A 12,060-nucleotide genomic window follows, 5' to 3' on the forward strand; every position below is an offset into this window, starting at 1 on the left:
CTATTATCACCCCAAGGAATTTAGTTTCATTTACTGTTTCTATGTTAACACCCTCTATCTGTACCTGTGCTTGATTGTTTATTTTACTGTTCCCAAATATCATAATTTTTGTTTTGCTCAAGTTTAGTGATAATTTGTTAATGTCAAACCATTTTTTAATTTTGCAAAATTCTGAGGTGATACTGTCCAAAAGTTGCTGTAAATTTTCACCAGAACCAAGAATGTTAGTGTCATCAGCAAATAGGATGAATTTCAATATTTTTGATAATTTACATATATCATTGATGTAGATGATGAAGAGTTTAGGACCCAACACTGACCCCTGGGGGACTCCACACACAATGTCCAAACATCCAGACCGATATTCTCCCATCTTCACGAATTGTTTCCTGTTCTTTAAATAACTTCTAACCACTCTAAACCCTAATCCCATATAGTTCCAATTTATTGATTAATATTTCATGATTTATTGTATCGAATGCTTTTTTTAGATCAATGAATACCCCAACAGCATATTTCTTTTTATCTATAGAATTTGTGATTTGTTCAATGAGTTCAGTTAAAGCTAGTGATCATATCATATCATATATATACAGCCGGAAACAGGCCTTTTCGGCCCTCCAAGTCCGTGCCGCCCAGTGATCCCCGTACAATGACACTATCCTACACCCACTAGGGACAATTTTTACCTTTACCCAGCCAATTAACCTACATACCTGTACGTCTTTGGAGTGTGGGAGGAAACCGAAGATCTCGGAGAAAACCCACGCAGGTCACGGGGAGAACGTACAAACTCCTTACAGTGCAGCACCCGTAGTCAGGATCGAACCTGAGTCTCCGGCGCTGCATTCGCTGTAAAGCAGCAACTCTACCGCTGCGCTACCGTGCCGATGTTGACCGGTTACTTCTGAATCCATATTGACTATTAGAGAGTAAATTGTGCTTATCTATGAAATTGTCTAATCTGTTGACGAAAGGTTTTTCCAGAATTTTAGAGAGCTGTGGGAGAAGAGAGACAGGTCTGTAATTTGTGAAGTGGTGTTTATCTCCAGTTTTATACAGCGGAATAACTTTAGCTATTTTCATATTATTGGGAAATTGACCGGTTTGTAATGATAAGTTAAAAATGTGTGTTAGTGGTTTAGAAATCCCATCAATTACCTTTTTTTACTATTTTCATATCTGTCTCATTATAATCAGTGGATGTTTTATTTTTGCATTTATTAACAATATCTACAATCTCCATTTCTTCTACCGGTTTAAGAAACATTGTACTTGGATTCGTTTCTATAAGATTATCATTGGATGTCACCGGATCTGGGATTTTTTATCTGTTCCCATTGCGGCAAAGACTGTCACTGGAGAATTGGGTCGGTCAGCCACAGCAGACGCTGCCAATATGTGCAAAGACCCTGGAGACCTCAGCGTGGTGCAGAAGCATGGCCTTTCCAGACTGAGAGCTGCCAATGACCCCTCTAAACATTTCCTATCCATGTACATGTCCAAATGCCTTTCAAATGCTGTTTTAGTACTTGCCTCAACTACCTTCTCTGGCAGCTCATTCCATATACCCATCACCTTCCGAGTGAAAAGGTTAATCCTCAGGATCCTGTTAAATCTTGCCCCTCTCACCTTAAACCAAAGTCTTCTGGTTCTTAATTCTCCTAAACTGGGTAAAAGAGTTCAATGCATTCACCCTATTTATTCTCCTCATCACAATAACTGCTGAGACATTGCAAAACACAAAAAGCATTCCCAAACAAACTTTATAAATGAAATGCTATTTTCTAGTCAAATGTAAATTGCCTGCCTTTGTCCATACACTTAGTGCCTGTGGTGTCTTCCTGCTCAGACCTGCCCCAGTGGGTATGGTGCAGCTGGTGAAAGACTGCTGTGTATCAGAGGCAGTGGCCACAGATGATGTTAAGCTGCAATGGGCTTGATGTCCAGCCTGCAAACAACACTTGCTTCCTTGATACCTGCTGCAGCAGTCCAGGGCTTCTGGAGACCATGCAGCAGGAAGGACATTGGCAGTGTGGCAGGGCAGGAGGTCACATTCTGACGGAGGCTTCCAGCGTGTGTTGCATGGAAGCAATGCCAGTCCTTTAGGATGGCACTCCAGCAATCCTAGTAAACCGTGGGAGAGCAGGAGCAGAGCCAGGGGCAGGAGAGAAAGAACAGAGAGGGGGGTTCTGGACTGTACAATATTGACATCAAATCCTGCATTACAGTTGATTCCATTGCGTAGAATAAATATAGTTTTTATAATAGGCAGCCAAATACACAGAGCATTTCATTGTGCCTACTGTTCAGCGTTCTTCCCTGGGCTGCCACCACAATCCTCATAATAATAATAATAATAATAATAATATTCATTTATTGTCATTGCAACGAGTACAACGAAATTAAAAAATAGCCAATCCTGACGGTGCGTACAAACATATATGCAATAAATGCAAAAACAAATAAATACATAAATACAATTATATTAAGTACAAGATTTTTTAACGGTGTTGCCTAGTGCAAAGGTAGTGTTCAGTTCTCGTATGGCCCTGGGGTAAAAACTGTTCTTAAGTCTGTTTGTTCGGGATTTGATCGACCTGAAACGTCGACCAGAGGGCAGATGAACAAACAGACGGTGGCCGGGGTGGGATGGATCTTTTATTATTTTGCCTGCTCTACTGAGGCAGCGTAGGCTGAACAGGTGCTCCAGGGAGGGCAGTGAGCAGCCGATGATCTTCTGGGCCGTCGTGATGACCCTCTGAAGGGCCTTCCTGTCCTTTTCTGAGCAGCTGGCATACCATGTGGTTATACAGTATGCCAGCACACTCTCGATGGAGCAGCGATAGAAGGACAACATGAGCTTCTCCTGCAGGTTGGTTTTCCTGAGGATCCTCAGGAAGTGGAGTCTCTGCTGTGCCTTCTTTACTGTGGTGATGGTGTTGGTAGACCAGGTAAGATCCTCTGCGATGTGCGTACCCAGGAACCTGAAAGCGGGTACCCTTTCCACACAGACCCCATTGATGTAGAGTGGGTCGTATTCTACACTGGTTTTTCTAAAGTCAATTATAAGTTCCTTTGTTTTGGAGGAGTTCAGGACCAGATTGTTCACTGAACACCATGCTGCCAGCCTTTGGATTTCATCCCTATAGGCTGTCTCATCTCCTCCTGAGATGAGTCCAACCACAGTCGTGTCATCCGCGAACTTGATGATGGTGTTGGTGGGATGGGTGGGGGCGCAGTCGTGAGTGTAGAGGGAGTAAAGGATGGGGCTCAACACACAGCCCTGTGGTGAGCCGGTGCTCAGTGTAATGGTGGAGGAGAGGTGAGGGCCTATTTTGACGGTCTGGGGGCGGTTGGTCAGGAAGTCCTTGATCCATTGGCAGATGGTTTGGGAAAATCCAAGGTCGGAAAGTTTGGTGACCAGTCTGCTCGGGATGACCGTGTTAAAGGCAGAGCTGAAGTCGAGGAAGAGCATCCTCACATAGCTCCCCTGGTGTTCAAGGTGGGTCAGTGCAGTGTGAAGAGCAGTGTCGATGGCATCCCCTGTAGACCTATTTGCTCTAGGCAAACTGGTGTGGGTCGAAGGTGGGTGGGAGGCTGGCTTTGATGTGCTGCAGGACCAGTCTCTCGAAGCACTTTGTGATGACCGGTGTGAGTGCTACCGGACGGTAGTCGTTAAGACCGCTGATGACAGACTTTTTCGGCAGTGGGATGATTGTGGCGGACTTCAGGCAGGGAGGGATGGTGGATTTTAAAAGGGACAGGTTGAAGATTTTTGTGAAGACCTCAGATAATTGGTCTGCACATTCCCTCAGCATTCTGCCCGTCACACCATCGGGGCCTGCAGCTTTCCTGGGATTCACTGCTCTGAGCACGCGCTTAACATCATACTCCTGCACAGTGAAGGTGTTGCTGTCAGGTGCTGGAGAGGGTGTTATGTCTGCCACTGTAGCTTTCACCTCGAAACGAGCAAAGAAACAGTTAAGTTCCTCTGCCAGCGAGGCGTCGCCGTCGGCAGTCGTGCGGTTGCTGGTCTTGTAGTTGGTGATGTGCTGGATGCCTTGCCATACCCGCCGTGGGTCATTGTTGGTAAAGTGGTCCTCAATCTTCCTCTTGTAGGACACTTTGGCATCCTTGATGCCTCTCTTCAGGTTGGTTCTAGCAGCACTGTATAGAGCTCTATCACTAGACCTGAAGGCGGTGTTACGGTCTTTGAGGAGAGACCTGACATCCTTTGTCATCCAGGGTTTCTGATTGGGATACAACCGGATGCGTTTGTCGACGGTGACATTGTCAACACAGTTTTGGATGTAGCAAAGTACAGTTGATGTGTACTCCTCCAAGTCCTGATCCTCAAAAATATCCCAGTTGGTCCTTTCGAAGCAATCCTGCAGCTGCGAGGAAGCTCCTTCAGGCCATGTCTTAACAGTCTTTATGGTGACTGGAGCTTTCCTCCTGAGTGGGGTGTATGCTGGAGTTAGGAATATGGACAGGTGATCTGACTGCCCCAGGTGTGGTAGTGGTGCTGACCTGAAACCCTTCTTAATATTTGAGTAAACCTTGTCTAGTGTGTTTTTCCCCCTGGTAGCACATCTTATGTGTTGTTCAAGTTTCGGGAGAACTGACTTTAGGTCTGCATGATTGAAGTCCCCGGCTATGATGTGGGCTGCTTCTGGATATGTGCTCTGTTGTGAGTTTATTGCACCAAGCAGGTAGCCTAAAGCAGTGCTAGCGTTAGCATTCGGTGGGATGTAGACTGCTGTTACTATAACCCCTGTAAATTCGCGAGGAAGGTAAAAAGGCCTGCATTTAACTGTTAGGGACTCCAGATCAGGAGAACAGTGGCTATCTATGATTTGGATGTTAGTGCACCAGTTGTTGTGCACGTAAATGCATAACCCCCCCCCCCCCCTTGCTCTTGCCGGAGTCGATGTTTCTGTCCCAACGAAACGCTGTACGCCCGGCTAGCTCAATGGCTCCGTCTGGGATAAGTGGATGAAGCCATGTCTCTGTTACTAAGAGAATGCAACAGTCCTCCACGGGTTTGTTTGCTGATATCTGTAGTTTTAGTTCGTCCATTTTGTTGATGATGGATCTGGCGTTGGTGAGAAACATGCTGGGTAGCGGTGGTTTGTGTGGCTGTCTCTTTAGCTTGGCAAGTATACCGGACCGGCATCCTCGCTTTTGCTTCCTGTTTCTCCTCCGCCTGCGACGCCTGTTCGCGCCGACAACTATCCACGGAGCGCCCGGTGTCCTGGCTATCTCTTCCGGTATATTTCGCGGGTGTGGAAATTCGCGCACAAGGTCCCGATTGCACTGGAATCCTATGATCAGAAGATCCTTTCGGTTGTAGGTAGGATTTGCCTGATTTGCCTGGTTTGCATGACTAAAATTGACTAACAGACATAACACAGATAACACACATAAAACGCACCGAAAGGGAGAGCTGTGAGCCGCTGCGTCCGTGCGCGCCGCCATCTGTCCTCTCTGGTCAAACCTGTGTGTACCTTGCCCTCTAGCTAGCCAAGGCCTGGATTAACCACAATGTTACACAGTGTGCACATCCCCGGACTGATCTGCTGTCTGACATTCATTCAGTGTCAGTATCTGAGCTGGTGACTGTAAATGGCATCAATGTCGTCGAGCCATACAGTTATACAGTCCCTTCGGCCCACACAGTGCATGCACTTCTCCAACCACCCGAGTTCTCCTCCCCATTATGGTCACTTTGTGGTTCTTCCACTCTGTTCTAGTTGCATCTCCTGGATGTTTGGAAGGTAAAATGTGCAATTGTAGAATTATGTTGGGAGTTAGAGTCATAGAGTCATAGAATGATACTGTGAGGAAACAGGCCCTTCGGCCCAACCTGCCCACACCGGCCAACATGTCCCATCTACACTAGTCCCACCCTCCACCATTTTGTCCAATAGAGTCATAGAGTTAGAAACAGGAGTTAGACAAGAGGTATGTGTGAGGCGCAGACTAAAAGTCAGAAGACATTGTGTGATGAGGCGATGTGTAGGAAGGAACTGCAGATGCTAGTTTACACTGAAGATAGACATCAATTACCGGAGTAACTGAGTGAGACAGACAGCATCTCTGGAGAGAAGGGTTGGAAGCCACGAGGAAGAAGGTGGTGGCGCAGGCAGCATGTCTGAAGAAGGGTCTCGACCTGAAACATTGCCCATTCCTTCTCTCCAGAGATGCTGCCACTGAATTACTCCAGCATTCTGTGTGATGAGGCAGGTTGGACGTAGATAATGTCCTCCTGCCGTGAGTAATTTCTATGTATTATATTTCAGCTACTTACGGTTAGCCCGGCTGTAAGACTGTCCAGCCTGGCCAAAATTAAAGAGAAGTACGGGGCAGATATCAACTGGGATGCTGTCCTGGGGATGAAACACGCAGCAGGATTCATCCCCAAAGTAAATCCGTTCCACAAAGACCTTTGACGAGCAACTGTATATCATGAAACAGTGAATTCTAGCCAGCCACATCACATGTTGATCACTTTCCATCTCTCAATGTTTAGTTTAGTTTAGAGATACAGCACGGAAACAGGCCCTTCAGCCCACTGGGTTCCGGACCGACCAGCGATCCCCACACATTAACACTATCCTACACACACATGGGACAATTTACACTTATACCAAGCCAATTAACCTACAAACCTGTGCATCTTTGGAGTGTGGGTAATGCCGAGTCAGGTCGCGATTACAATGTCTTCAGAAACATCGCGAAAACACCCACGCTGTCAATGCTTCTCCTGCGTTCCTGATTTTCACTGAAATCACGGACAAGTCGGTAAGTACTTGAGAGTTTGGAACTATAACACCTTGTACAGGTTACTTAAAAACCAAGCTTCACTGTAACAAGGCATAAACTGGATTTACTTCCAGTTTACTAATAGCTGTATTAAAAAAAAAAATTATAAGTGGTTAAGTGGATTTTTGTGAAACGTGTGTGGGCATTCTTTGAAAATGTAAGGGAGATGCCTATATGGTTTCTGGGTTGGGAGCCCACTTTAAATGCAATGGCTGATGGCCATAAACATCGCGAAAATTCCCACGCTTACCTGACCGTCAAACTGTCGCCTCCAATCTACCTGTCAAATGTCCTGAATCTACCTGTCAAATGTCAAATGTCCTGATGGTAAATAAATTGGTTAAACACAAGCATTGTCGAGATGCCTCCTTTAGATTGAAATGTTCGATGGAAGCCAACACCACTATTTCAAGGACAGGTATTTTTATGGTATTTTGAAATGACTTTACTTATTTTAATATTATGTGCTTCTAAATGCATCTAAGAGAACCTATCAAACCTGGGGACAGCAGGCGACAGCGCCCGCAATAAGCAACGATACCTGCCGACAAGCCAGCTGTCGCCGAGAAATTTCAAACCGGATGATTTCTCAGCGACGCGCTGAGATCCACTATGATTTTTGGAAGACTCCTCACGATCATGCCCACGACACCTGGCGAACTGTCGGCGACAACCTAGTCACCGGCAGTCGTCTTAAAATCGGCTAAAGTGGGACAGGCCCTTTAGTCCAATACACGGTTCAATACATAATGCATAGAAAAAGCCCACTGAGTCTATGCAAGAGTCACCAGATTTCCGGGCCATTTCACAGTCCCAACTACAGCTGGCACTAAAGGTCCGTTGCAGCCGTCACCTCCACCTGCTCGTCCCACGAACCGTCATCCCTCTCATTGCCCAGCCATCTTCAACCTTCATGCCCCGGGGGCACCTCCCACTGCCATTCTGAGGGCCCGGAGGTAAGCATTATAAACAACCACTCCACCATTCCAGCAGTTACCTGTTTATGCAGCCTAGAATAAAGTGTACAATTCATCCCTAAGAAAGAACAAACTTGCATTTGTACCAATTCTCTCACTTCCCAAAATACATTGCAGCTGGATGAAATTAGGGTTGCTGTTACGTCAGCACCAAAATTCCCCAAAGTGTCAATGAGATACTGGCTATGTGGATTTATAGGAGCCACCAGCGGGAATGCAGAGACTGTCCTTGAAATAGTGGTGTGGGCTTCCATCTAACATTTCAATCTAAAGGAGGCATCTCTACAATGCACTCTATCTAGACTTGACTGGAATATTAGTCAAAGGCTGAAGAACAGGGCGTGAATTGACAGTTGATTCGAGGAAGAAAGATCTATGCATTAAAATGAGACAGACTGTTTATTTGGTATTTAGTTTCCTGGACATGGGTTATGCAGGCGATTGGTACCTATCACCCTGCTCTGCTTATTAATAAATATCTTTGTTCCTTTGATACTTTTGTGACCAAAAGGGATGAATTTACCCTAGGTAATCAGCACAAGGCAAGTCCTTTGATCACAAGAATCTCCTAGATTGGGCATTCAGATTAGATAACATAAATAGTAATATTGCCCACCATTTCTTCTCATTTGTGGAAACAACTGTAGCATTTCACTTTACCAAAATCCTAATTCAACATAGATTACAGACATGGACTTTCTGATCTTTGTGACTTTAGCCTACAAAAGGGATTCCCACTGAGTGCAGCGTGGGTTCACTAGATTAATTCCCGGGATGGCGGGACTGACATATGATGAAAGAATGGGTCGACTATGCTTGCATTCATTGGAATTTAGAAGGATGAGAGGGGATCTCCTTTAAGACATGATTGTGGATCCTCGGCATTGCTCTTTGAAAGTATTTTAAAGTCAACAATCAGCTACGTAATCTTGCTGACATTGAGAACAAGGATGTTGTTCTGGCTTCATTCAATCAGATGATCGATCTCCCTCCTATACACTGATTCATCATTGCCCGTAATTCATCCAACAATGAATAGTAGAAAGCTTATGTGAAGCACCAAGACCAAACATGGAGCCGTCATGTTAATTGGTCCTTGTCTCTTGTACATTTTATGTAATTCTGAGTATTGTCATAATTCTTTGATCAGTTACAAGTGGATTGCAGGTTTCCCAATCAAATTCCAGTGCAAGTCCCGTGTTTATGACAAAATTGAAAGCCATGGTACAACACAGACCATTGGCTTTATGAGCCCATTGTATCACAGCCTGCCTTCCCTGACATATATTTTTTTTCTTTGTATGTAGAGAGGCCAACTGAATTGTGACGCAGGATTTGGGCTCGAAGAGCTAATTCTCGAGCCAAACCCACTTGCCAAAAAGAAAAGGCGTCTTCTGGCAAGAAAAAAAACCTCATCACTGGTCAGTAAAACCATATTGTTTGTCTTGGATGAGATAAAGAGTTGTAAGATGGGTTACAGCAATGCTTCCCATTGCACTGGGTGTTTATTTCAGATATACTGTTGTGAACTGTGATGTTATCAGATTTTCCTGCAAAGACATACCTATTGTTAGCAGTTAATCTCACATTAGGCACGGTGGCGTAGTGGTTAAGTTGCTCGTTGTCATTGAGTTCTGGACTCTGGATCCAGAGTTCAAACCACAATTGCTGGTGGGGAAGGGTCTCCACCCAAAATGTCACCTATTCCTTTACTCTGTCTCTAGAGATGCTGTCTGACCCGCTCAGTTACTCCAGCTTTTTGTGTCTATCTTTGGGGAATATAAATTCAATTGATTAATAGTTGGATTTTTTTTAAAGTCTCAATAAGCATAAACTACTGATTTGTTGTAAAATCTCATCTGGTTCACTAATGTTTTTTGGGGTAGGAAATCTCCCGTCTTTCATAAGTCTGACCTGGCAGCATATGTGGAAAGAAAAAGAGTTAACATTTCAGGACTGAAATCATTCAACAGAACTGGTCTAACATTTCCTGGCAGTTCATAGATGGCATTTTGATTCTGGCTAATTTAGTGAAATCAAATCCAATCGTTAGCAAAAGTAGTACTATGAATCAGAGGAGAACAAAATGTGTCCAAAACCAGGAACGATAACTATTTTCTTTCAACAAAGACTGGCTGACCAGCTGAATATTTCCTGCAATTTCAGTTTTAATTCCGGTTTCCTTACCCAGTCTAGCCTAAATGTGATTGCTGTTACTCACCGATGCAGGTGTCGCTAAACTACCTCTTCCATTCAGGAGGTGGTGCCAGTCGGCATTTAATGTGACATGCACTTCCTCTGAATAAATGAAATAAATACACAGTAATCCCCTATCCACTGTGAGCATCAATGCCACGGTTAGTATAGGTCCCTCGAGACCAATGCGCACCAGAAATCCAAGTGGAAGACTGGACAGGCTGTGAAAGTATTTTTTTTAACTAATGGGATCCTGGGCTGTATATCAAGTGAAGTCGTGTCTATTGTCATACACAGTGAAGGAGAGGTGCAATGAAAATAGTAAGATTAAATGAGAACTTACCAGTTCGAAGTTTGATCTGTATTTTATGAGGAGTTACGATGAGGGATTACGTGAAGACCCCGTCCAGCACGCATGCGCGACATTCTTCAAAGCAGCGGTGTGGATTCACAGAAAAAACACAACGATTGAAATAAATATAGTAAAGAAAGAATAAGAACTTAATTACCAGTTGATCTGTATAAGAGAGGGTGGGAGCGGAGGGCACGTAATCCCTCATCGTAACTCCTCATAAAATACAGATCAAACTTCGAACTGGTAAGTTCTCATTTAATCTTACTATTTTATTTCGGAGTCACGTGAGTGACTACGTGAAGACTTCAAAGCTCTGTGATTCCGAACCGTGTACCAGCTCATGCTTCACTCACTGTCTGAAGACCTTAGAGGGAGGAAGTATGTTATCGCAATCAAGAAACCTGTTTGTGAGCAAAAAAGGTTTATTAATGACAACAAAAAACAGAGAGCTCCCCAGGGCTCAAATTAAATATTATCTGCAGACTCTAAAATTCTGTCTGCAAATGTAGCAGGTTGCGCCAGCGGTTTATTATAAAACCTTTGGAAAGTTCTTTCCGAGGACCATCCTGCTCTGGCCAGAATATGGTCCATAGGCACGTCCATTCGACTAGCCGCCGACGTAGATGCAGCCCTGGTGGAGTGAGATTTGTAAATATTAGTATTGACTCCCACGGACTTAAGCACCTGCTTGAGCCACCTTGAAATGGTTTGGCTCGTCACCTGACCGTGAGGCTTCTTGTGGCTTATCCATAAGGCTTTTTCTCTCCCTCTTAAGTTATATGTTGTGTCTATGTAATTGGCGAGATGGGTCTTGGCACACAGCCGTGGGTCAGATGAATATGCCCAGAACTCCATGACTGGAGGCGTGGTACCTGGTCTAGTTTGTTTGACCAGTCCCTGAATATGGAATGTGAAGCAGTCCAATGACTCTGTCATGCTGTCCAGCCTCAGAAGGTGGAGGGACTGTACCCTTTGAGCTGACACTAGTGCCATGAGCATGACTGATTTCAGTGTAAGTTGTTCCAGCGTGAGTGCCCTGGGCGGTGGCCATCCCCTAAGGTACGTCAGCACAATGCTGACATCCCAGATCTGAGTGTACCTTGGTCTGGGGGGGTTAGTGTTAAAAATGCCCCTCATGATTTTGATTACTAGTGGATGGGACCCCAAAGCCAGTTGTCCTGCTGCTGGAACCAAATAAGCTGACAACGCACTCCTGGCTGTATTTATGGCGCTGTAGCTGAGTCCTTCCCGATGTAATCCAACCAGGAACTCCACAACACTGGTGGGTGTTGCTGTAGTGTAGGTAGTTCCTGTTTTGGAGCAATACCGTTCCCATTTCCTTATGTTGGTCAGGTATTGTCTCCTGGTGGACTCCCGGTGGGATGCGGTCATCATGTTGATGGCGTCCTCAGACAGTCCCAGGCCCAGTAGAGGTCTTTTTAGAATCTGCAAGCCAGGAGATTGACTCTGTCATGGCACGGGTGACTAATGCCTGACACTGGGTGGATTAATAATTCCGGACTGCTGGGGAATTCCAACGGTGTTTCGACAGCCATGTCGAGGGCCACTGGGTACCATGGCTGTGTAGGCCAGTCGGGTGTTATCAAGATTCCTGAAGCGGAATCCAATTGAATCTTGCGTAACACCCGACTGATGAGGCAGAAGGGAGGAAAAGCATAAAAGAACATTTTCCCCCAATACAGC

The 12,060-nt window shown here is 45.0% G+C and overlaps 1 protein-coding gene across 1 annotated transcript in view; it reads left to right on the top strand.

Moving 5' to 3' along the window:
• The window catches only part of LOC144599790 (serine/threonine-protein kinase 32B-like), a 101,979-nt gene extending 92,639 nt beyond the window's left edge, over positions 1–9,340 (top strand). The window contains exons 8-9 of the mRNA XM_078411025.1: positions 6,306–6,428; positions 9,113–9,340. Of these exons, the coding sequence (XP_078267151.1) occupies positions 6,306–6,428; positions 9,113–9,340 (351 nt within the window). The remainder of the gene's footprint in view (positions 1–6,305; positions 6,429–9,112) is intronic.
• The last annotated feature ends 2,720 nt before the right edge of the window (positions 9,341–12,060 follow it).

Source organism: Rhinoraja longicauda, chromosome 14, assembly GCF_053455715.1.
Source record: "Rhinoraja longicauda isolate Sanriku21f chromosome 14, sRhiLon1.1, whole genome shotgun sequence".
Lineage (NCBI taxonomy): Eukaryota > Metazoa > Chordata > Chondrichthyes > Rajiformes > Arhynchobatidae > Rhinoraja > Rhinoraja longicauda.